Raw genomic sequence first — 25,857 nt, forward strand, 5'->3', positions numbered from 1 at the left:
ACTTTTGGAGGGAGAAAAAATAAGGAAGTTGACTTTGTTTATCCAAATTTTGGTGTTCTAAATCCACCAAAAAATCCCAAATTTCATTCACATTTAAAATGCTGCTATAAGTAAATTCCCACATTAGAAAAAAAAAAAAAACTATGTCAATGCATCGACTACCAAATAAACATGTCTCATCACTTAATTATTAACAATCGTAAAATATTAATATTTAGGATATAATTATATGTTTTACCAAAAATTGAAACTCAATTAAAACAAAAATAAAAGTGAAAAGAGGAGAGCTACTTAAATTTTCTAACTAAAATTGAGAACAAAAATTAATTAAGCCTTTATAAAAGTAAGAATGTAAAAGAAAACAAATTTACCTAAAATTAAGTTAATTTGTAATTATATTATAAAAAAAAGTCAGAAAATATAAAAAAAGCAACAATAAAGATATCAACAATTAGTTCAAAGTTAAAAAAATCAACATTTTTTATTACTAGCTGAAAACGAAAAAAAGAAGAAGATTTCTAGTTGACATTTTTTGTTTTTAATTTTAGACATTTGACTTAGGTATGAGCTCATATTTTAATTATTTTTTAAAATATATTTCAATTTTACGTTTATATTTTAACTATTTGTAGCATGGGTGAATTATAAAGTCTAACTAGCAGCATTAAAAAATGCCATATATCTAAAACTCAACCATTTTCCCCATAAAAGAAACCAACACTTTTTCTTTTGTAGAAATTATATAAGGGTGATTTTTACATAAACTTAAAATGTATTAAAAATTGAGATATTCATCACATAAATCCCATTGAAGAACACTGAGAAATATAAGATCCTTGATTATCATCATAGGTGATGATTATAGTGAATTGAAGCACCGAAAAAAAAAATGTCACAGGAGAGGAAGAAAAGATGACGTGGCGACACATTGCACGTGCGAGGAGTGGGTCCCACTTCCTAAAATGTTTCAGATAGGGTTCCAGACGAGGATTCAGGAATGGAATGCATAGCAGGGAGGCAAAGTAAGGTATCAGATTTTAATTTCTTTATTACTTTTTAATCATGATGTTGGTGCCATGACTAATTTTCGTAATTTTTTTATATTAAAATTTAAAGCTTATTTTAGAAGTGAAGTGCATCGTGTATGAATTAAAGATAGTGTTTTATTTATTATTTATAGTTAGTTATAAATTAGTTACTAATATTTTATTTAATTTTTTTGCAATTTACTTATAGAGAAAAATGAGAAGGAAGATGAATGTGTATTATTATTTGTCCTTGTCACAAGGAAGTAGAACTAGGGTAGGGTTGGTACTAGTGGCCACTCCCCTCCGCCAAACCCAAAGGGTACAAAACCTACATAACTATTAGCGTCGTCGATGCCTCTCTAAACAACTCCGTTTGTCATTTCCGTTCTGGAAGCGGGAAACGGCGCCATTTCCAATCACTCCCTCGTCGTTTCGCTCCTTTCCCCGTTTTGCGTTTTCGATTCGTTCGTTAAACCCTTTGCTTTGCCTTCGCTCTATCTCTTATTTCTTCTTCGGCTTTATCTTTAAGCCAAAGCGAGAACCCTTTCTTCTCCTTCTCAAACCCACAACCCGATCATCCGCTTTTGAAATTCTCGCGAGATGGACGAGAACTTGCTCGACGATATTATCCGCCGGCTCGTTGCGGCAAAAAACGGTAGAGCCACGAAGCAGGTGCAGCTTACGGAGGCGGAAATTCGACAACTCTGCGCTTCCTCTAAAGAGATCTTTCTCAGTCAACCCAATCTTCTCGAACTCGAGGCTCCAATTAAGATTTGTGGTATATTTTTTTCCCGTAATTAGTTGATTATTGTAATTTTTTGTATTGCTTGTTATTTTGTTGGTTGTTGTTTTGTAATAATTGTGAATTGTGATATGTGGATTCTGTAATTGAATGGAAAACGTGGGGTGAATCTGCATGTGATACTCCTTGTTCGTTTTACATGCGGTTTGGGATTACCGTTTTTTGCATGGAATTGAAATTAGGGAGCGATTAGGATTGGGCGTGAATACGGAGGTCTTAGGTTACGGCGTCATGTCTCTTTCCTATCTCTTTTGGTGCATTGAATTTGCTATGGGCCTTTTAGGTTGGTGTGTGCTGAAGACGGGGTTGCTGCTCACTATTTTGTTTCGTTTTCTTGCGGCTGTTTAGAAGACAGGTGAGGAATTGGTGGAAGCAAAGGGATGTGTGATCAGTGGTGATAGCTACTACGCTTCTGAGATAATCACCAACTTTTGCAAAATCATTAACTCTTCATTTCTGTGGAATTGTGTGTTGAGGTTTCCGTGTAAATGAAGAATTGTTTTCGATGCGTTGTTGGGTAGAATTTATGCCTTCTAAAGTTCTATACCCCAATAATTGCATTACTACTCGCAGTAGCTGATTTTCTGTAAGTTTGTTGTTTATCTGTCAGTGTGACGTATATAGTTGATAGGGACCAATAAGGGGGACCAAGGATGGAACAGAAGGAATTGATGGGCTTTTGGGGTTGTAGTTGTAGACAACGTGCCCCTCCTGTCAGGCTTCTGCTGCCTTGTGATGTTTTCCTGGTTCGACCAAGTTGCTTGCCTTGATGACTTTTCCATGGTACTTGGTTTAAATGGCCAATAATTGTGACAACTCCCAAAGCCTACCCATCTAATTTTCTTTGTCATGAATTTAAACTTTAGGGCTGCGGTGTTGGCTGTAGTATTTATTTTTGTTTTTGAAAATTTGACATTGGAGCCTGTTTTCAACTTATTATTGTGCTTTGCAATTGAACATCTTTCACTTTTAAGTAGTAATGTCGTGTTTGAGTAGTTGATTTATGTTGAATTGGTTAACATTTTACTGTTTTCTTTTTCTAATTTTAATGCCTTGCTACTTTAGGTTTTTACTTTCTGGCACTTTTTGGTTTGGGGCGGTAAAAGCCCTAGAACCTTTAGGTTGCCTTCCTTTGCTTTTGACCACTGTGTTATCTATAGATGTTAAATAATAGATGGCATCTGTGTTAAACGATTCTTTTGCAGGAGATGTTCATGGCCAATACTCAGACCTTTTAAGGCTGTTTGAATACGGGGGATACCCACCTGAAGCAAATTATTTATTTCTTGGAGATTATGTTGATCGTGGTAAGCAAAGCATCGAGACAATATGCTTACTCCTTGCATACAAGGTCAAATACAAGGAGAATTTCTTTCTTCTCAGGGGTAACCATGAGTGTGCCTCCATCAACCGAATATATGGTTTCTATGATGAGTGTAAGAGGAGATTTAATGTTCGCATCTGGAAGACATTTACTGAATGCTTTAATTGTCTACCTGTTGCTGCTCTGATAGATGAGAAGATTCTTTGCATGCATGGTGGTTTATCACCTGATCTTAAACATTTGGATCAGATACGAAATATTGCTCGTCCTATTGATGTGCCAGATCACGGTCTTCTCTGTGACCTTCTATGGGCTGATCCTGATAAAGATCTTGATGGGTGGGGAGAAAATGATCGAGGTGTGTCATTTACATTTGGGGCTGACAAGGTTGTTGAATTTCTTGAACATCATGATCTTGATCTAATTTGCAGAGCTCACCAGGTAATGAAACCTATAGTTTTGTCCATTTCTCTGTAGTTTGGCATGCATGATGTATGCGTTTGCAATTTACTATTCATATTGTTAATGTTTAATGAAGAATAATCACATGCATTGAGTAGATTCATTATTTTTTATAACTGAGTCAGAGGGGAAAAAAGGGACAGAATGCATGAGAATGTGATTAATTTGTGTTTTGACCTCACGCATTGAGTATTATAATAAAAATTATTATGTTTAATATTTTAATCCGTAATTTTCTAGCACCAGTTGGATTTTTCAATATATTTTCTGTACCATCAACTCTGACACCTTGTAAATATCTGATGGTGTTTGATTGATGATCCTGATTTTTGTTAATGTACTTGTATTGCATTGTTTCTCTGTCTGACTATTCTAATTTATTTGATATTTACTTGGCTCATCAGTCTTCATTCTTTTTAACGAATTGGTGAATCTATCTATACAAATATTGATGAATCTGGTTTGATGTTTCCCTTCTTAAATTTTGGGTTGTGTTTCAGGTCGTAGAGGATGGATATGAGTTTTTTGCCAAGCGTCAGCTGGTGACTATATTCTCCGCCCCTAATTACTGTGGTGAATTTGATAATGCTGGTGCTATGATGAGTGTGGATGACACCTTGACATGCTCTTTCCAAATACTTAAATCTTCTGAAAAGAAAGTGAAAGGTGGATTTGGCAACAACACATCAAGACCGGGAACTCCACCTCATAAGGTAAAGATTGAAATTATTTTAAGACATGCACTTGTTCATTAATATTTATGTTTATGGATGTGGATAGCTGTTTGTATGTTTTAATGTAAGTATGTCCCAAACTCGAGTTTTAATCAAGAAGGTGACTGTATCATAACTTCTAGGTCTATCTATTAACAATCATTATCCATGTGTATTACTTAAGTTGGTTAGTGTACATATGAATCAATTAGTGTTGATTTAACCTGTCCAGAAGATCCAAGTCTGGCGGGGCCTTACCCATAAACACTGCTCACAATTATCTTAGACTTTTATACCCAATAATCAATTTTCTGGGTTGGTTACATTCTATTTGGGGGCATGAGCGTCAAGTGAAATAGTGACCTATAGTGCAGAGCCCGTGTTATGTTGCGTGGGACATGAGTGAAATGGCTAGGCTATTCTCTTTGGGGCAATTCCTCTTAACGAGGTGTATACCTCCTTCACGTGTTCAAGGAGTCTGATGTTTGTTGATATTAAAATTTGTTTAGTTGTCCACCAATGTTGATTTTCCTTTTTTTTTTTTTCTTTTTGCGAGCCCATCAATGTGAGACAGGATAAAAGGCGAAAAGAGTAGTACGAATTTTGTTAAATTATTTGAGCATCTATTAATTGTGGCTTGAAAAATTTGGCGAAGTTTGCTAGCTGCCTTCTTTTCATTCTATCATATGCTACGTATATTTTTGAAATTATAGTACCGAGTTCTAATCTATCCTACCCTTTTGCATCCAGGGTGGGAAGAATTAACATTTCGATCTATACAAAAGGTCGATGAGCTGAATGGAGGCTTTCACTCTTCGTTTAGTTCAAAGGCTTATCGTTGTGTTGCCTGGCATGATTCACAGCATATATATATATAACGCATAGTGTCTTCCTTCCTTGGTAACGAAACTAAACAGTGTAGCAAGGAACAGGGCACTTCATTGTGCAACTGATTGACCCCCTTTCCTTTGTTTCTTTCTTTCTTTCTTCACATAGTTTTTTTAATGTACAATGGGAATTCAAACCTTGTAAGGAGAAATCTGGATATCTTATTTCGTCGCGGAAAGTTTTATTTAGGTTAAATTCATTTCTCCTTGCTTTAAAAGTTACATTTTATATTTTAGTCATTACTAATGAAATTTACACTTCAGCTCCCTGTGTTTTATATATCATTTGTATTGATTTTTACATAAAAATGGTTATTGTCATAGTTTTTATCCTATTGAAGAATTAATTTGAACCAGGCGTGTTTTTTTATGAATTGAAATGTAAACATTTAAAACAGTGTAATAAGCATGCAGTCTGTTAGTATCTTGAATAATGTTATATGAAGATTAAAACATCGTGATTTGTATGTGGTCTTAAGAAAACTAACCTCTTAAGTGCTTGAAAACTTGTGAATTGTTATGAGTGTGTAATTATTGAAACTTTAAAATCACAGGAAAGTAAATGTACCTTTGCTCATTTTCACAGGATTTGATTCTTCTAAAGAGAGTAAGTGACATTGAGTAACGTCTGTTAAAAAAGAATCAACAGTTTATATTTCAATACATCTGCGAATTATTATAGATAAGTATGTAATATTAACGATTAATTTCCTTAATCATAAAGAAGTTGTACACATGATTCTATTCCTCTTCATCTCTCTCGTTGCTTCTTTGTTCTTCTGTTCTCAAAACTCTCCTATTTCTTCCAACCTTTTTATTATATATCACTTTTTTACTTAAAATAATGCCGTCATTTCATTTTGTTGGTCATGTTAATTTAAAAGTCATGTTCTTTACTTATTATTGTTACCAACACGAAGAATGGCAGAAACATTAGGGGTGATATAATGTTTTTCAAATAGATATACATTAAAAAATAAAATTACTATATACTAGTTAAATATTTTGCATTCACTCGGTACACAGACGATGCATGTGACAGAAAAATGATATTAAATTCTTATATACAAAACCTCGTTGAATAACTGGCACTTACAAAATTACAAACTAAATAAAAAACTAGTTTTTTAGTTTATGAACTTGGAAAAAGTATAACAAAATGAAAAGTTATATCAAAGCAAACATTTTAAATAATCTTAATATTAACCTTGTCTTTTTCTGCTTTCATAAAAAAATTTATTAACATTTGTTTTTAATTGATAAAAAGTATTTTTAGAAATAATAAAATTTAAACCAATTATTTTTAAACATATCCAGAATAACCGTCTTCATCATACTAATATTTTTGAAACTATCATCTCTAAAAATGTAATATTATTTGGTGAAACAAATTTGTCCAAATTGAAAGTCTATGTATCCCAAAAATTGAAAATTAATGCGTCACTTTAAACTTTCCATAAATAAACATTCCATGAAAGAATGGCACAAGGACATATATTTTTTAGACCCAAAATATAAATAGGTTGCTTTGGGGATTAAATTAAATAAACTGTGTTGTGCGTTAACTCTGAAGTGAAATAAAAAACGTGAATCTAACAATATCAAACAAGCAACAACGAATAGTGATCGAGTTCAAATCAAGTGTCCAAACCAAAACCCCTTCGTTTCGAACCAAAATTCGCGAATGGAGTGATAGAGTAATAATCACACATGCGATGTGTAGCCGTTATTCAAAAAAAGCAATGAAGTGAGAAATTCGATTATCGATGAAGTGCAGATCGGTGGCGTGCATATGGTCCGGCACGCCGTTCCCTCACCGCGTCACCGCCGTCGCCGCTTTGACGGAACCACCGACGCCGACCTTTTACACAGCCGGATCGGATGGCTCCATCATCTGGTGGACCATCTCCAGTTCCACTTCCACACCGGTATTTTCAATTTTTCTGTTCTCCTTTCCAATTATCAAATAATTATAACAACTATTTCTCCTTCAATCGCTAAGAGCCGCGTCGATTTTGCAGGAAGTTAAGGCGGTGGGCGTGTTGTGCGGTCACGGCGCACCGGTTACCGATCTCGCCGTCTGTAGGCCCATTGCAGATGCAGGAAACGGTTATACTTCGAGTACAAGTAAGTTCAATGCGTTGATAAGTGCGTGCTGTGATGGTTTTCTGTGTGTGTGGAGCAAAAACAGTGGCCATTGCCGGTGCCGGAGGAAATTGCCGCCTTGGGTTGGCACTCCTCGCTTAATTAGAACCTTGCCTTCGACACCGAGATATGTGTGTATAGCGTGTTCTTTAGAGGGGAATGAAGGATTAATTGATAGAGAAACTCAGCTTAGGAAGCCTCCTAAGTGCACTGTTCTTATTGTGGACTCGTATTCGCTTTCCATTACTCAAACTGTGTTTCATGGAAGTCTATCCATTGGTCCAATTAAGTTTATGGCATTGGTTTTGGGTGATGATGACGAGAAGAGAAACTCTGTGTTTGTAGCTGATTCGGATGGGAGGCAGCAGATGGTTCCCATATCAGAGGATCGAGGGGAGAACTTGGCGGGTTCACTTGGTGATAAAGGTCAATTGGAGACCTCTTTTTTCGATGAAGAATTGAGTAGTGTGGAGCAGGTTGTTTCGGTTTTAACCTATGGGAATGTTGTTGCTTCAATATTGGAAGATCGGTGTGTCTTCAGGTTACTGAATCATAGTGTGATTGGAGAAGTTTCTTTTGCGGATAGCTTATTCAGTTTGGATCAGGGTTGTACTCAAACACATGCTGATGGTGGCATTTTTCTTGAGAATGATGATGTGGAGAGTGTCTGCAATGGCAACGAATATGGAAACTCGATTACAGTAAGATTTGTTGTGTGGAATAATGTAGGTTATGCAGTTATATATAATGTATTGTATCAGAATGATGTTTTCCGATGTGAACCTCTTTCTGAGATTCCTGGTATTCGTTATCAACCTGATATGAGATTATCTGTTTTTTTTCAACAAGTAAGTCAATATCTTGTATGCATCAAGTCAATTTGCTATAATTATGAGGATCCTTTACTATGGAGGCCACTTGCCACAATGTGGTCATTGCATGATTTTAGTGATGAACCTGGTAGATTGTATCGTCAGTGCAGAATGATCGGTGATGGTGTATCTTTCACCGGCTGGTTTGAGAAATCGACTCAGCTCAAGGGATTCGATGGTCTTGAGACTAAAACTTTTGGTTTGAGTCCATATTCTGATATTGTTGACAACAAACATGCTGGTACTGGAACTAATTATTATGCTTACAAGGGGAAGGTTGTTTCTTCTTCCATGATCATCTCTGAGAACCTTTTCACTCCTTATGCTGTTGTATACGGTTTTTTAAGTGGAGAAATAGAGGTTGTAAGGTTTGATCTGTTTCAAGGGATTTGCTTGGATGATGCAAGTTCCAATCCTGATGAAAAGCCATCTGCATGCAAACAGTTTTTCTCAGGACATACAGGTGCTGTACTTTGTTTGGCAGCACATCAAATGATGGGTAGTGCCAAAAGCTGGAATTTTAAGCAGGTTTTGGTGTCTGGAAGTATGGATTGCACGATTCGAATATGGGATCTTGACACTGGCAGTCTTATCATGGTAATGCATCATCATGTAGCTCCTGTGCGTCAAATTATTCTTGCTCCACCTTTGACTGTGCATCCTTGGAGTAATTGTTTCCTTTCAGTAGGAGAGGATGCATGTGTTGCTCTTGTTTCTCTAGAGACTCTGCGAGTGGAGAGAATCTTTCCTGGACACGTGAACTATCCTTCTAAAGTTTTATGGGACGGAGCAAGAGGTTATATTTCCTGTCTCTGTCAAACACATTACGGAACTTCTGATGCTAATGATGTATTATACATTTGGGATGTAAAGACAGGTTCTCGTGAGCGAGTCCTACTTGGGACAGCTGCACATTCAATGTTTGATCATTTTTGTAAATGCGTCAGCAAGAATTCCGTATCTGGCACATTGCTGAATGGAAACACATCAGTCTCTTCCTTACTCCTTCCGATAGTTGATGATGCAAGGTTCTCTAACTCCCCCTTAAATAGTTCAGACAACTTGCTTACTTCATCAAGGTCGTCACCAAATATTTCAAATATGACTGAGCTGAATTCTTCCAACACAAATGCAGGTAAAGAAATTTCAGTGAAGCCAGATTCATCCTCTCAGATTGCTCTTTTGAGTAGCAAGCTTCCTATCAAATGCGCTTGCCCTTTCCCAGGGATTGTGTCTCTTTGTTTTGATCTTGCATCCTTGATGCTCTTATTTCAAAAGAATGAATCCATAGAAAATGGTGGTGGCAAGCCAGTGATTATCAATTTGAAGCAGCAGGGAGTCCAGGAGCAAAATCCCAGCCACCGTAATTCAGAAACTTTAGAAGGGCATGACTTGGTTAACCTGTTTGAAGAATACTTGCTTCGATATAGCTTGTCATATCTACATTCGTGGAGTGTAGACACAGAGCTTGATAATTTGTTGATAAGTGACATGAAGCTGAGGAGACCAGAAAATTTCATAGTAGCTTCTGGTCTGCAGGGGGATAAAGGGTCATTGACATTGACATTTCCTGCTCAGAGTGCTAATCTTGAGGTAATATTTTGGACAGTACATTGGGACTTTTCTTTTATCTCTGTTTTCAATAATTCCTGAGACATTAAAAACCTTGTTTCAGCTCTGGAAATCATCATCTGAGTTTTGTGCATTGAGATCATTGACGATGGTGTCCCTTGCCCAACGTCTGATTAGCTTGTCTCACTCTGGTTCAGCAGCCAGCAGGTATAGTCACAATTACATTAATAGAAAAGAAAAAAAATCTAGTTATTTGTACTCCTACATCTTCTTTTTGCTTTTAAATGAAAATATTTTAATCACAGCTTTTAGTAGTTTTTTTTCCTCGGAGGAACCCTCTTTTCCCCCCCTAAACTGAACTTAGAAACATACTTTAAATTTAAATTTTAACAAACCACTCGAGATGTTTTTTTTTTTTTTAAACGCTACAAAGTTTCAAAGTCCTATTTGAGGTTCTTCACAAAATGGAACAACCATCCATTTACTTAAGTAGTTCCATGTGTTATGGAACTCGTGTTATAGGTGGATTCTTGGTATTATGTGAAACCAGCTCCTTGGAGTTTTTCTTGTAACATATACATATTTTTTCATAAATAGAAAAGTGATGAAAATAATAAAAGAAAAAAACTATGCCCCGACTATCATGGCCAACTAGATATTTTAGGTCCTACGTTGGCTTATCAGTCGAGCTGGTCAATAAGCCAGACTAGTTTGACACTTTTGTAATATTCTGAATAGAAAAAGTATTCATCAGGTGTAGGATAAATAATAGTAGGTTTTTCCATGGCTGGTTTTGGTCAAAATCCCTTAATGTATGCTGCAGTTAACATTTCCGTGTACAATTTTAATTACATAATTGGAAGATTTAATTACATTTCATAAATAGGAGGATTAATAGGCTAACAATATATTTTATATTTATTATACAAGATCATTGATCTTGAATTGTAGGGATAGACTATATCCTTCGTAACTTAAGATTTTCAGTTATTATGTCTATGTATTCTATTTGAGAGCAATTGCTCCTGTATGAATAAGACAAGAAACAATTTTTCTGACATGGTATCAATGCTCTAAAATCCTTGGGAGCCTGTGTAATTTCTTGCGCAGCCTGCATTGCTGCAAAACAACATTCCTTTCTTTCTTCTGCTGTATTTACCTGCGCAACATGGATTGCTGCAACAGCAAAAACCTCTATTCCAATGTATACCTTCTAGGCCTGCATTACCGTAGTTCAACCCTAAAAAATGTCTGATACAGAAAACTCGACCCACCAGAGTTCAGCACAAAGGAGACTCTAAAATTAAGGGGGTTGCTGAACACATTAATAAAACCTGCAGACTCAGGTAATTGCTCCTTAGCATTCGCATGTAATATTCTTTATTCCTACACTCAATGCCTTAAATTCCTGTAAAGAAGGTGTCTGGGTAATTGATTCTGGTGCCATAGACCACATGACTCAATTATCTACTAGGTTTATATCTTATAGACCCTGTCCAATATAGAAAAAAATTTGGTTAGACCCCTTTCGATTAGGTCATCCATCATTCAGTACCCTACAAATCATGTTTCCTAACTTATTTTAAAAGGTTGACGAACAAATGTTTCATTGTGATCCTTATGAATTTGTAAAGCACAAGTGTGTAATATCCTCGGAAAATCTAAACAATAATAGTCACATTCAACTACTCTCTGAATTTCTCCCAGACTTTAGGATAACTAATCATCTTGTACCTCGAGTCTTTGGTTATATATCCTCTGTCCATGTTCATCCCAATCTTAGGGGAAAGCTTGATCCTCGAGCTATTAAATGCATATTTATTGGTTACTAACCTATCAAAAGATATACAAATGTTACCACCTTCCAACAAAACGATTCTTGTGCCTTGTGATGTCACCTTTGATGAAAATACACAATATTTTCAACCATATCTTCTGGGGGAAAGCTCATGCATTGAAGATAAGGATAATCCAATCTTGACAGAAAACCTCATTTTCTAAAAAATTAAGTCTCATTAATACTCTATCATCTATTGAGTCTAATACTTCACCATCTATTGAGTCTAGTAATACTTCACCATCTATTGAGTGTAGCCCTAATACTTCACCTTCTATTGAGTCTAGTCCTAACCGGTTATTCATTTTAGTCTATTATTGGCAAATTGGGAATGGATGACATCCAATCAATAACTTGAGGGGGAGTGCCAGAATCCCTTGATCTATGTTGCAGTTAATATTTCCTTCTACAATTTTAATTACATAATTAGCTGACTTAATTTCATATGATAATTAGGAGGATTAATAGGCTGACAATATATTTTATATTTATAGTACAAGATCGTTGATCCAGAATTGTAGGGAGGGATACATTATATCCAATCATAAATTAGGATTTTTAGTTATTATGTCTATGTATTCTATTTAAGAGCAATTGCTCCTCTATGATGCTTGCAAAGATTCTGTTCCTATTATCTTATATTTTTGCCCTCTTACTAATCTTACTTTTACTGTTTGGGTAATGGTATTTTTGTGCAGTTTATAATGTGGTAATCCCTTTTTAAAGTCGAATTCTTTAATTTATTAAACAAGCCGTCTTAAATTATTTTCTAAAAATGTACTCAGTTTGAAAAAATGTGCTGATGATTGATAGTATCATATGTATGCAGTGCTTTAGCAGCCTTTTATACTCGGAATTTCCTGGAAAATTTTCCAGATGTGAAGCCACCTTCATTACAGGTTGTAATATGTAAACGTGCTTTTGTAGCTTTATAATTTTATTCGCAATTGATTTTATGCATGCCCTATATTATTTGTGTTGTGAGCTTGTGAAGAATATATGATAACTTTGGACGCATCACACTGCATTAGACATTAGCCAACTCTGAATAAGAGAATAAGATTTGGTGGCATATTCCAGAAGAAAAAAAAGTAGTAGGAGACCAGTGGTTAGGTTTAGGTGGTTTCATTTCAGGGGCAGTAAGGAGGTTACGTAGTTAAATTAGGTAAATTGCAATAGGAATGTATCTTTTTGGTAAATAACCAAAATTAAGATTTTCAGTAGGAGGAGGGAGTGCCAAGGATTCTTCCTCTTGTATTCTACACTTTTCAATACCGATATCGTTCTTTCTACCTTTCTCTTTCTTTCCTAATCTTACCTTTTATTTCTTTCTCAACATCTGTTATTTCTATTTTCTTGATTTTACATTCTTTTAAATCAATCTTTTTGGTAAGTGCTGCACATATTCAGAAATGTATCTTGTAAATTCATTTCTCAAAGAGGAAGAGTTACAATTCAGTGTAGCTCAAGCAGTTCGATTTAGAAGTAATTCAGTTTTTTTTTTTTTTAAAAAACTAAACTAAAATAGTTCAGCTTTTTTCAGAACAATTGTAATTCAGTTCAATTCAATACTAATGTGGTCCAGTTCAATTTTGTAATAGCCCTAGCTGTGAGGCCCGAGTAATCCAGAAATAGTACCACATACGTTAGGTACTTTCGAGGATACAAATGGCTGGAATACAAGTTCTAATCCTCTCCTCTCCACTTCCCATAAAAACTGCATCATTATGCCGCAATATTCCCTAAAACAAAAAAAAAATGAGGCAGTTGGAGGAAATAGATTATAGCAAGGAGAAAACCCTCAGTTGTTTTGCCTTTGTAGTTTGATTGTTCCTGTTTGTTGTTTGTCTAAAATTTCATTTTTGAGGAAAATTTTTGGTTTCAAATACCTAATTGGCCTTTGAATGTTGTCCATTGTGTGTTTCCTAGAATAAGCTCCTCTAAAGGGAGTTTGTTTTCTGAAGGTTTTAACTGCATTTAAAAATTAGTGCGTTAATTAATAAGATGCACTTTAAATTAAATTGAGGGTGGATACTACCTTACTTTCTAACTTAAGAAACAGACTCAATTTAGGCCAGCTTTGCCATGTTTCTTGTGTTTTTGAGATAGCTTAAAATCTGGCAGTTTAGTCCATTCTCTTAGTTACAGCATAACATTTTACGAAAGCTATTTTTTATTTGTATTTTTGTTCCATTAGATGACCTTACTGGAATGATCAATTCCAATACTTGATTAATGTTGTTTGTAGTTTGTCATATTATGGGCAGTGGACTGTGTCCATGCGCTGTGTTATTGAAAAACTTCCTAATTACTTGATTTCAACTTCTGAAGGCTATTTCCTCTTTTTGCAGCTCTTGGTGGCTTTTTGGCAAGATGAAAGTGAACATGTGCGTATGGCTGCACGCTCTATATTTCATTGTGCTGCCTCTCATGTTATTCCTCTACCTCTATGCAATTTGAAACCTACTGAGTCAAACAATATGAGTTTCCATACTGGAAGTAGAGACACGCATAATCTAGGAAACATGAGGGAAGGGAGTATATCTCCAAAGGTAGAAAAACAAGGAGTTTCCCGAGATGAGGAATCCAAGATACTTGCTTGGCTAGAATCATTTGAAGTGCAAGATTGGATTTCTTGTGTTGGTGGAACTAGTCAGGATGCAATGACATCTCACATTATTGTTGCTGGTGCACTGGCTATCTGGTATCCTAGTCTTGTAAAGCCAAGTCTTTCCAGGCTTGTTGTTCATCCATTAATGAAGTTGGCTATGGCTATGAACGAGAAGTATAGCTCCACTGCTGCTGAGCTACTTGCAGAGGGCATGGAAAGTACATGGAAAGAATGCATTGTCTCTGAGATTCCTCGTCTGATTGGGGATATTTTTTTCCAAGTAGAGTTGAGTGGCCCATCTTCCAAGTCAGTGAAAGAAATATCGGATGCATCTTTTTCTATTAAAAAGACATTGGTGGAGGTTCTTCTTCCAAGTTTGGCTATGGCTGATATAACAGGCTTTTTGGCTGTGATTGAAAGCCAAATTTGGTCTACTGCATCTGATTCACCTGTCCACATGGTGTCTTTGTTGACTCTCATAAGGATCATGCGTGGTTCTCCAAAGAATTTGGCTCAATACCTTGACAAGGTTTGTGAAAACAGTTGTTGCTAAGACTAGCCTTATTTTTATTAATCTTTCTGGTAGATTCATTACTGCGTCTTGATTTTTGACTTCACCTTATGTTTGTGGTTAGGTATCTACCTCAAGACTTAATTTATATTTAACTTTTTTGGTTTCAATCCACCTTTGATCCTCAAAGTTGTGATTTTGCAATTTTGGACCCTATAAAAATTTAATTGCACATTTGGTCCTTTAGTTATCAAAATTAACTAATTCTGATCCTTTACTAATATGTCATCTAATCGCTAACAAAAAATGCTAATGTGTCTGGTACTAATATTTGGTGTTAAACCTTGCTATTAATATTATGCTTGAATAAATAGCTAACAATGTTATCATAATTGGACACACCAGCATTTTCTGTTAGCAATTGAATTATATTCAATGGTGGAGCAAAATTGCTTGAGTTGGAAAAATTAGTGGATTAAATGTGCAATTAATTTTTTATTGGGACCAAAATTTACATCTTTACATATCTGTAGGGACCAAAAGTAGTTAAGCCTATTTCTTTTCTTATTTTATTATTGTTCAATTTCTGTTTACTAGAAGTGAATCCTTGAAACCAAACATTTTAGCATATATTCCTTTTGGTGAATGACTATTGTTTGGAGAGAATTATATCCAAGGAGCATTTGCTTTACAATAATGATACTTTATTATTTAAATATGAATTTTATTTTTTAGAAAATAAAATATTTTTTCCATTGTGATATCAGATGTGTTTATTGCTGTGTAAAGGGAGGCTGAAAAAGTTATAGGCAAAATGATTAAGAAAGGTTTAAAGGTTAGCAAACAGGCATGATTTGAGACAAAACATCAGGGTATCCTTTTATCCATGTAACTAATCTCACTAGAGGGAAAAACCTTTATTGTTGTTTTCTTACTTATATACTAATGTTGACAGATTGAACTATTTGGTATTTATGCCGTGCAAACTGAATCTTATCGGTATATCTCAGTTCTTCATTTTAGATATACATTTGTTTCATATTGGTTGTGTACTTTCTTATAATGAATTTCCTATTCTTATATCTTTAATTACTTGTTTCTCTTCTTTTTCTATTCGGGAGTAGACTGATTTTTGTTTTTTGAGAGGCTATCATCTGTTCGTACTGAAACATATGATTTGCTAGTATTTCTCTCTTCCCCAATAGATTTAAATTCATACTGCTTATTTGTTTTGAAACATTGAAGCATGAATTTTTGTGACAGTGCGTCAGATCTGCAGGTGGTCAACTTCATTTTACAGACTATAGATCCTAGCAACTCAGTCATGCGGAAGGCATGCTTCCAGAGTTCAATGACAACTTTCAAGGAACTTGTACGTGTATATCCCATGGTGGCTGTCACTGATTCATGGACCAAACTAGCAGTTGGAGATGTGATTGGAGAAGTTAACAACGCAAACATCAGGGTTTATGATATGCAAAGGTATTAGGATTCAGATATAGATTGTAATTAATGATTCAGAATGGGTTCAGGCTGAAATGTTAAAATATCCTCCAATTTCTGTCTCTCTTGTACTTGAGAGAAGTGCACTTGATTTTGTGGCATTTATATATTATATGCAGGGTTGGAAGGTCAAAGAATAAAAACCATTAGAAGTACCTAGTCGAATTAATTAAAATTTTGTAAGGGAAAAAATAACAATAATAGTATATTTAAGGGGGGGGAAAGACAAGGTGTGAGCCTAGCTAAGATGCCAAAGTATATAGTGATGCTTAATATGACGTTCTATGCTTAGTGCTTAGTCTTACCCCAGGTTTTATCCTAAGTAGCTGACTGGTATTTTTTTTTTTTGCTTTGATGGTATTCTTCAACATCATATTCAGCGAATGATGAAGAAAATCACCAGATCTAATCTAATACATACGGTGGCATTTGTAAATCCTTGTGACAGTTTTAATTTCCATTTTCAAATAATTTGACTAAAAGGATAATTTAATAATTAGCACCATCATAACCATGGTTAGCCTATGATGATATAGACAATTTCTTAAGAAATGAATTAGAAATTTATTTTGGACCGAACCTACATTCCCAGTTTATACGATAATGGCATTTATAACTTGTTCTCTTCTTTTCTTTCTTTCGCACTTCTATGGTTCCCTTTTTGAAATTTCTGATTCAAAATGTTGTCATGTATTTCTTGTCTCTTAGATATCTGGAGATAAAAGTTTCCTAAATGGAGAGCCTTCGTTTTTTATGCAGTGTGACAATGATAAAGGTTTTAGATGCAAGTGGGCCTCCTGGACTTCCAACTCTACTTCCAGCATCATCATTAGGAACAATGTTGACCACTGCTATTTCAGCACTGAGTTTTTCACCAGATGGAGAGGTACTGACACATTTTGTTGATAAAAAACCTTAACTACTTGGTGTTTCATGATATGATTTACTTAGTAGATTTTGGATTACCTAACCTAATAATTATATATATATATATATATATATATATATATAAAGGTTTGATATTATTCAGAGTCTTAATTATATTAAACAAACTATAAACTTTGATATATCTGTGACCGAAATATGGGCTGTTACTGGTTTCAGATCATATGTATGCTATGATAATGTGATTAATAAATTCAGTTGGGAATTACTCTGACTACTCAGAGCAATAGGGGAATCCTCACAACGTAACTTCCTAACAGACTTCCTTCTGGCTCCCACCCATTTTCGTTCACTATATTATTTTTTATGATTTGACTAAACTGTTCGCATTGGTTCACTCTACTTGATTGGACCAATTTAAATAAGATGAAAACCTTTCTTTCATATATATTCTTTTCCAAAAATCTGAGTGCACTGTTAACCAGAGAAAGCAATCTTGTATGAGGATAGGGCCTATAGGTTGAATCAATCTTGTTTGTGCATTATTTCCATAGATTTTAGCAGACTTGATTATTATTTTAGTACATTTTGAACTTTTGATTGATTTGCCTTTATGCAATCGGCTCATGCAAGTATTGCTCATATAACAGTTGGGTTCCTCTTCTCCCTCTCGTCCTGAAAATTTGGTTCAGAATATCACTACGTAAAGTAATTTGCCATTTCCATTCAAAATTTTACTTATTTCTTTTTATTTCTGGTCTACAAGAGTAGCCAAATTGCTAGAGGTAGATTTAAACTCAGAAAAAAACTATAGGCAAAACCATTAAAAATAATTTAGAGATATAAACGTGTTTCATGACAGAACATTATAGCGTCATAATTCATTTGATCCATGGAGTTGACCTATTCTGGTGAGGAAAGGCTGGATTGTTGTTTTCTGCTGGAACATACACTTTGAATTTAAAAGAAAATATTTGAAAGCTTTTTTATTTTTTATTCAGAAGGAGAAATGCATCGGGGTATGTGTACTATGCACCGGAACTTAGGTGTAATAATTTCCAAATCTTTCCAAAAACATGTTCTGTATGGATATTATTAGGAAGTTTGTGAAGGTTTGCTTTAGTCTCTGTACTCTGCAAGGATTAGGATCACACGAACATCCAAACTCTTTCTATTGGAGAAAGAATATTTATGAACTTTTAGGAAGTAATGATCAAGAAAGGGGTAAATTCTTTAGTTCCTATCCTTCTGGTCAAATAAAAGGATTCCTAACAAGTGTTACACTTTCTAACGCACTACCTGTTATTGCTTACAGAATCAGGAGCTGAACTTATTAAATAAGAAATGAAACCCTAAAAATAATTTGATTTTCAATAAATATCAATGCACAACAGTGTGTCCAAGAATATTAGAGAATGTGCTGCTAGTATTTTTTTTTTCCTTGATTATTCAATAGCGTCTTTAATTTCTGCATGGCCCCATTTTATGCCAAATAGTGTTTCTTCTTTATCGATCTATTTGCTTCAAGATTGGTACTTATCGTCAGTATCTCAAACTGATATTTCTTTCCCTCCTATACCCCAATATTCTTCACTGATAGGGGCTGGTTGCTTTTTCCGAACATGGACTACTGATTAGATGGTGGTCACTGGGATCTTTCTGGTGGGAGAAACTCAGCCGGAACTTTGTTCCTGTCCAGTGCACCAAACTAATATTTGTTCCTCCTTGGGAAGGATTTTCACCTAATTCTTCAAGATCAAGCATAATGGCCAATATTTTGGAAACTGACAGGCTGCAGAACTTTCAGGTAATCTATATATATATATTTATCTTATTTTTTTTCATTACTGAAGCTATTTACATCCAGCGAATGAGCCTAGGATCCGGTCTTCAACTGAATCTGATACCTGAGGGGAAGATACAATGAGTTGTATGAAATTATACTTAGCAGGAGAATTCAACTGCCAAGCTGGATATTATTAGTTTAACTAAGTAAATGATGAAAGCATAATAGAAAGTTGGTTGAAAGCATACTAAAATACATTCAATTGGTTGAGATGCATGAATATAAATGGTAGACAGGTCAGGATGAAAACGTTTCATTAGGAGTCATAAGGTCATTAATTAATCAAGTCATCTACCATGTCAAAAAATTTAGTTCTTATATTGAGAAATAGCACCTATATTTTCTTTTGTAGGATAATGCGAGGGATTCAAATCACGGGGACAGTCCAAAACAATTGCTTCATAATTTGGATCTCTCCTATAGACTAGAATGGGTTGAGGGGCGGAAAGTACTTCTTACAAGACACGGTCATGAATTGGGCACTTTTCAGTTATAAGCGTCTACTAGTACTGATTCTTAGAAATTCTTGCTGAGAAATTTCATTTATTCCATAATTTAGTTGAGGCTGCATGAAACAACACTTTAGCTTCTATAGCCAGCCCAAACTAGCAACAGGAAAGATTTTTACTAGCTCATACTAGCATAGTAATTGAAAAGTTATTCTGTGGAGCTCCAATAATTTGGGACACCGCCTTTGGAGGATTTTTAAAGAACAGCTTGATGATATCAGTATAAGGAGCCAATTGGATGGCCTTTAGTATGAGTTGAGATACTTTGGCTATCTTCTTTAGGATGAAATGCTGGTAAAAGGAGAAGTAAGCCTTTCAATATAGTAACTACGAACTTATTTGCATTTGGGGGCCAAATAATTGCCACGTTATTCAAAGTGATTAACCATTCTGGTTTGACTATTTGGTCTCTATCTATGAATAAGTTAAGTAGTTTCTGAAGTCCCAGAAGAATAATCTTGAAAAATTAGTCTTCACAGATTGTGTAATCTTTATATGGACAGAAATTACGTTGATCTCTCCCCAGTTTTTCGGAGAGCATCCCCTTAAATTTTGTATAGATCTCTGGCTTCTCATGCAGTTTGAGTTTTTTTATTTTTCTTTTTCTGAGTATCACATTGATTTGGTCATGCTCACGTAATATTGTAAACGAAAGGAAAGCAAATAAGACAAGAAGGCCACGCTTACGTGTGGTAGTTATATGTAAAAGATTATCATATATCAATGTAGCTTTATTTATACCTCCTTGGTTGGGCAAGTTGAATTACTCTAATGAAAGAGTGAAGGATAATTATTGAACTCCACCGTCATTCATTACAAGACTTTTTGTGAGATCTCAGGTGAGACTCTTTTAAGAGAAACCGCGTGAACATGCTGGATTATCCAAGAATAGTGAGAAAGGGAGATACCAAGAAAGATTATTTTACATTATAGTAATTCGTCCTCGATCAATCTTAACGAGGCAATATATATTTTAGTTCTTTACAGAAAGAATGGATGAGCTGTTTGGAACTGTTACATAATTCAAAAGTCCAATAGTTCCTTTTGGAAAATCCAATGTTGAAGTCAATTGTCTTTGTTAAAGCGTAATTTCTGTGATATTTACTTACGAAAAACCTTTTAAGTCAACATCCCGCTGTTATGGTTTGCCACTGAAAGGCATTGTTGTACCATGGAATTGTTTACCTGTTCTTTCTCACTTTAATGAAATGTCACCTACTCTTAACTTTTGCGAAAACTATACCTATCAAGCTACATACCCCCTTTTGAATGAATTTTTCTTCATAACAACGTAACATCATAGTACCTTCCATAGCACAACAATTACAAGTGCAAATGACTATAACCAGAGAGATCTCTCCTACAACCTACACTTTTGAAGGACTGAGATTTCAGGAGGTAAGTTTCGAAAACTTCGAGTTTGGTTGGGTAACTCACAGAGTTATCTAAGTAATTGTTATTTGTTTAACCTGTTATATTACATAACTTGGCAGAAACGCACGCAAGTTGGTGATATTTATATCTGCATTTTGAGTTATACAAGCATTGACATCAAATTTTATTGAGGTATATTGAGTTTGAATAGAACTCATAATTAAAGATAAATAAATAGAATGTGGGGTTAATGGGTACAAAAAAAAAAATGAAACCTGAATGTGTAACAGTTTTGTGGGTGTGATACCTTTTTTAAGCAATTGATTGAAATATAATTTACAATAATATATAAAAGGTATATCACTTTTTGTAACTTTTCTTTTTATATATTTTTTTCTTACAATTTTACCATCACTCGTAACATTTTAATTTTTTTTGTATAAAACTACTGTTATTTTTAACCTAAATTGTGAGGGGGAAATTGTGAATCTTCATTCAAATTTTGCAACAAATACAGAAAGAATAAACTACAACCCCAGTGGATAAATAAAATAATTGAAAACAATGTATTCAATAAGAAAATCAATTTGTAAAAAACCGAGGAAATAACGTTGACAATTACTAATTTTGTTAGATAACCTCCCAATTTCGTAGAGACAAGTTCTGACATCACTAATCTACTATCTACAATAACTTCTATTTAGAACTATGCAAATTACAAATAATAATTCACGAAAGCTCTAGTCAAAGAAAAACTTACTAATTCCTTTTAGATATAAATAAAAGATGTGTAAACTTGTGTCTAGTCTGCCAATAAAATTTAGTAACAAATGGAAATAGGGAAAATGCACTACTGAGAAAAGAATAAAATGTTTGAGCGGAAAAGAAGTGAGAGATATGAAAAATAGAGAAAAAAAATGTTTAAGGTTAGAAGAGACAAGAGATATAAAGCATTTAAAACAAGATGGAATAAACAAACTAAAGGAAAAAGAAAAGGTGACTTATTACCTATTAAGACTTCCTACAGGAAATTTGTAAGATTAATATGGAATATACGTATATAATCAATTATGGATAAAACTATAATGGACTATACTAAATATTTTATTAAAAATTATACTTTTCGATAAATAGTTAAAATAAAAATATTTAAATAATAAATTAAATTATTTTAAAATATTAAACTATTTATTAAATTTTATATTTTAATTTAATATTTTTAAATGATATTTTATTTATTATTTTTAAAAAGACTAAAATATAAATATGATTACAATCTTTTGTTGATTTTCTTTTACTTTCTTTGTTTCCCTTAAAGAAATACACATTTTACTGTTTTCTCTCCTTTCATTTCCTTTTTTTTTTCAATTTGCCTATAAACATAGCCAGCTAAGTGTAGTATGCATTCCCCATGTGCCTGGTTTGGGAACGAATTTTTAAGATCGAGAAGTTTGATGTGATTGGGTGACTTTGGGCGTATATGAATAAAATTCAACAACTTATTTTATTCCAATATTCTTTTTTATTTTATTTCTTTTAATGTGAAATGAAAATATGTTTTTTATAACTTGAAGTCAACATAAAACAAATTTCTATACCTAGCAAACATAAGACTAAACTTACGTATTACATATGTTTTCTTTCAATTTAGCAAGTATACTAAATGATACAAATGAGTATAAGGAAATGCCAGAAATGAATTAGGACTTGTGCAAAGCTTCATAAAGTTTATGATAGCGCAAAATAGGAGAACATATATGCATTCAATATCTTCTAACCAAAAGATACAAACACTCTAAAATAGAATATTTATGTTCTTCCTTTTTATGGATTCAGAGTCTCTGATTCTTCTCCAAGTCAAGATTAGGCCAAAATTAGAGACATAATCCTTGATTCTGTCTTCTAACAATTAAGCTGTTGATTAATAGTCCAAATTCATTAGTAATTAACATATAATAATAAATGCATTTATTTAATTATAGGAAGAATTATTTATATCTTATGTAATTGTTTTTTTTGAAAAGGGGTTTTTTCTTATTGTTTGTTTAATTCAGAAGCAGAGTCTTAGTCAAAAGATTAAAACGAAACAAAAATGAGTTTTACATGAAAACGAAATTGAGAATGACGATATAGTGACCAAAATCCTATCCAAGTGAAAGAAGAAACATGCATAGTAGAAGAACAAGTTGTTAAAAGAATATTTAAAAAAAGAAGAAGAGAGAAAATGAAGGTAAAGCGATAAGTTAGTTTAATGGTAATTGCTCCTACCCAATGGATTTATTGGATAATAAATCAGTTATTACTTTATACATAACAACGAGTAAGTAATTTGTTATTGAAGATTAAATTCAATAACTTGATTGCATATGACATGTTTTTATAAATTTAATATATATATATATATATATATATATATATATATATATATATATATATAAAGTTAAATATATTTTTAGTTCCTAAACTTTGACACAAAAAATTGGAATCCCTTCTTATCTTAAACTTTGATAGAGTCCAAATTTTAATAATGAATAGATATAGTTTTTATATTGACACAAAATTGGGATTTGCTTTTGTCTCAAACTTTTTTTAAAGTATAATAATATTTTGATTCACTCTTAATTATAACTTGAATCACCTTTCAATTATCTATTTTATTTTTGGAGTGGTGTGATATGATAATTTAATGATGATCGGAATGGTAAATTAAGAGTGAGTCAAAAAAAGTGATTCAAAATATCATTATTCAATCTTAAGATGAATATATATAATGCTCCTAACTTAATTTAGTTAATTTTTTTTTCAGGTGTCAAACAACATTTTAGATTTTTACAAAGTTTGACACATTCTAGATCAAATGTTAGTCTAGAATATTGTTTAATACGTAAAATAAATTTAACATTGTTAGATTAAAATGATTATATTCATTATATTTTATTATTTTTTAAGTTTAAGAACTAAAATATATCAAAATTTTAAATAAATTTTAATTTCACCTCTAAGTTTAAAGATACAAATATATTTAATCCAATAAAAAATAATAGAGGTTAAATATATTTTTCCGTTTCTAAACTCACATTATTTTTAAGAATTATGTTTCATTCTTAAATTGAATATATATACTTATTTTAAAATTCTATTTGTCACATTTTAAAATTCATAAAGTATAAGACAAAAAAGATATAGATCAGTTTAAATACAAATTTTAAAAATATATTAAATACGAAAAACATATTTTAACTAAAAAATCATATAGAAAATAAAAGTATATAAATCTATATAATGATAATAATATATATTAGGAAAAATTTTAGTCGGACTGACATTGTGATGACATTAACCTGTAATTAAGTCATACTTAAAGAAGAACTTATTGAACAAATACTGTAAACAACCTCACAAAATGAATCAACATGAACAGTTGAAGAATGAAAGATTCACCGACTACTGAGAAGGGAGCCAAAATAAAAGACGGAAATCAGGTAAAAAAAAAAGAGAGTAAAATATTGTTTGATGTGGGAATATCTACAAACATAATTGGTATTGCAACATTACAGTGCATGAACCGCAATGTAAAATGGTGGTATATAAACATAACTGCAATTTAAAACACCCAGAAAACTGAGTAGGTCTGGATCTACATTGGCCTTGAAAAAAAGAAAACTCTAAATCAGAAATTTGTCAAGAGTGAGCATAACCATCGGTGAAACCCCCGTCCAGTGCAAAATGCTGGCATTCAAGTCCAATAAGCTTCTCTAGATCTGAGGTTGGAATCCAAGCATCACCAAATTGAGCACCATCATCATCGAACCACTCAAGAAAGTCTTCCTCTTTCTTCAAGTCCATGCTTTGTTGCACACTTGTTACAAGTTTTTCTTCAATGGATTGCACCATCAAAGGTGTCCTGGAGGAACAAGTAGTGTTGTGGTTACGAGTTGTTGGAGGGGGAATGAGGGAATTGTTCTTCCTAGTGGTCCCAGCAAGAGAGTTTCTCCGAGTTGGGTGGGGATGGCTGTGTTCAGCAGTGTAGGTAACCAGAAAAACTGCAGGATCTAAGTGGCTTCTTTCAACCTGTTTCCTCGCCAAACACCCTTTGGAACTGCTGCACCTATAGTAGCTTCTCGGATACGGAGAACCCTTTATTGGTTTCTGTCCATATTTACGCCATGCCCATGCATCGTCCAGACCTTCTGCTGTTGTTACCTGCTTCACCACACTCTTGTTCTGGTTCTTCTTCCTGCAACAACAAATACAACGACAACACGCACCTCGTTATTAGAGAGTTTCGATGATATCTATGATATACAAATTATGGCGAAACTCTTGAAAAACATGCTAAACACAAAATTATACATCAGTTAATTATCGACATGAAAATAATAAGAAGATGAAGATTTTGCGTTTGATTGAATGGAAAATAATTAACATACCCTTTTTTACACTTAGGTGTTGGGGGAGTTTTCAAACCCTGTAGGGCTACTTTGTCTTCCGATGCTTTGAGTTCTTTGACCTGTTGGGGTTCTATGGGGATGGATAGGGAAGTGGTAACGATGGTGTGAGGTGAGAGAGGGTGCAAAACTGGGTAGAAAGGTTTGTAGAGATCTTCGAGATCATCAAGGACCCTGGTGGTTTCTGAGAATTCTGGAAAGCTATCAAGAAGCTCGTCTTGGTCGGAGAAGAAATAAGAAAAATCAGGATTTGGATCGTCCATGGCGGTGGCTTCACCACTGCTTCCTCTCACAATAGCCTCCAAATCCCAATCCCTCAAGCACGCAAATTCATCCATCAAACAACCAACTAACAATAATTATGAAGAAGAAATGAAGGTTGGACCGTGAGACTTGAAACTGAAAAACGAAAGTCAGAAAATTTTTTGGTGAGTGAAGAGGGTGTTGAAGAAATGTCAAACCGAAATGTTTGGCTATATATAGATTGATGAAATGGTAACCAAACCAGTGGGTAGGGTTTTGAATAAT

At 33.9% G+C, this 25,857-nt stretch overlaps 3 protein-coding genes across 7 annotated transcripts; 2 read left to right on the forward strand and 1 right to left on the reverse strand.

The window, feature by feature from the left end:
* The first annotated feature begins 1,275 nt into the window (after positions 1-1,275).
* Positions 1,276-5,482, forward strand: LOC114178437 (serine/threonine-protein phosphatase PP1). Its single transcript, XM_028064340.1, has 4 exons — positions 1,276-1,806; positions 3,036-3,595; positions 4,117-4,329; positions 5,080-5,482. Exons 1-4 carry the CDS (start codon positions 1,629-1,631, stop codon positions 5,092-5,094), a joined length of 966 nt encoding a protein of 321 aa, XP_027920141.1. The 5' UTR covers positions 1,276-1,628; the 3' UTR covers positions 5,095-5,482.
* Positions 5,483-6,765: 1,283 nt separating this feature from the next.
* LOC114175787 lies at positions 6,766-20,559 on the forward strand. Of its 5 annotated transcripts, none has more exons than XM_028060587.1 (9): positions 6,771-7,144; positions 7,238-9,826; positions 9,909-10,012; positions 12,472-12,541; positions 13,994-14,782; positions 16,044-16,246; positions 17,027-17,153; positions 18,753-18,959; positions 20,347-20,559. In XM_028060587.1, the coding sequence occupies exons 1-9, from the start codon at positions 6,983-6,985 to the stop codon at positions 20,359-20,361; spliced, it is 4,266 nt and encodes a 1,421-aa protein (XP_027916388.1). In that variant the 5' UTR covers positions 6,771-6,982; the 3' UTR covers positions 20,362-20,559. The 5 variants fall into 5 exon arrangements, 3 of the variants coding, with proteins under 3 accessions (XP_027916389.1, XP_027916388.1, XP_027916387.1); XM_028060586.1 differs by lacking the exon at positions 20,347-20,559 and adding an exon at positions 19,351-20,252 and having other exon boundaries at positions 6,773-7,144; XR_003602910.1 differs by lacking the exons at positions 16,044-16,246; positions 17,027-17,153; positions 18,753-18,959; positions 20,347-20,559 and adding exons at positions 15,532-15,636; positions 15,720-15,737 and having other exon boundaries at positions 6,766-7,144.
* A 3,800-nt stretch (positions 20,560-24,359) lies between these two features.
* Positions 24,360-25,792, reverse strand: LOC114177110 (probable WRKY transcription factor 29). The gene is made up of 2 exons (XM_028062360.1): positions 25,312-25,792; positions 24,360-25,118 (listed from the first exon to the last, which is right to left on the reverse strand). The coding sequence occupies exons 1-2, from the start codon at positions 25,665-25,667 to the stop codon at positions 24,563-24,565; spliced, it is 912 nt and encodes a 303-aa protein (XP_027918161.1). The 5' UTR covers positions 25,668-25,792; the 3' UTR covers positions 24,360-24,562.
* Between the last annotated feature and the right edge of the window lie 65 nt (positions 25,793-25,857).

This window comes from Vigna unguiculata, chromosome 3 (assembly GCF_004118075.2).
Source record: "Vigna unguiculata cultivar IT97K-499-35 chromosome 3, ASM411807v1, whole genome shotgun sequence".
Lineage (NCBI taxonomy): Eukaryota > Viridiplantae > Streptophyta > Magnoliopsida > Fabales > Fabaceae > Vigna > Vigna unguiculata.

What these genes read in the sequence shown, in the direction of transcription:
- LOC114178437 (XM_028064340.1), top strand. Translation starts at nt 1,629, where the DNA reads ATGGACGAGAACTTGCTCGACGATATTATCCGCCGGCTCGTTGCGGCA. An exon ending in GGCTCCAATTAAGATTTGTG is followed by an intron (nt 1,807 to 3,035) that starts GTATATTTTTTT and finishes ATTCTTTTGCAG; the next exon opens with GAGATGTTCATGGCCAATAC. An exon ending in TAATTTGCAGAGCTCACCAG is followed by an intron (nt 3,596 to 4,116) that starts GTAATGAAACCT and finishes GTTGTGTTTCAG; the next exon opens with GTCGTAGAGGATGGATATGA.
- LOC114175787 (XM_028060586.1), top strand. Translation starts at nt 6,983, where the DNA reads ATGAAGTGCAGATCGGTGGCGTGCATATGGTCCGGCACGCCGTTCCCT. An exon ending in CCAGTTCCACTTCCACACCG is followed by an intron (nt 7,145 to 7,237) that starts GTATTTTCAATT and finishes TCGATTTTGCAG; the next exon opens with GAAGTTAAGGCGGTGGGCGT. An exon ending in CTCAGAGTGCTAATCTTGAG is followed by an intron (nt 9,827 to 9,908) that starts GTAATATTTTGG and finishes ACCTTGTTTCAG; the next exon opens with CTCTGGAAATCATCATCTGA.
- LOC114177110 (XM_028062360.1), bottom strand. Translation starts at nt 25,667, where the DNA reads ATGGATGAATTTGCGTGCTTGAGGGATTGGGATTTGGAGGCTATTGTG. An exon ending in ACACCTAAGTGTAAAAAAGG is followed by an intron (nt 25,119 to 25,311) that starts GTATGTTAATTA and finishes TTGTTGTTGCAG; the next exon opens with GAAGAAGAACCAGAACAAGA.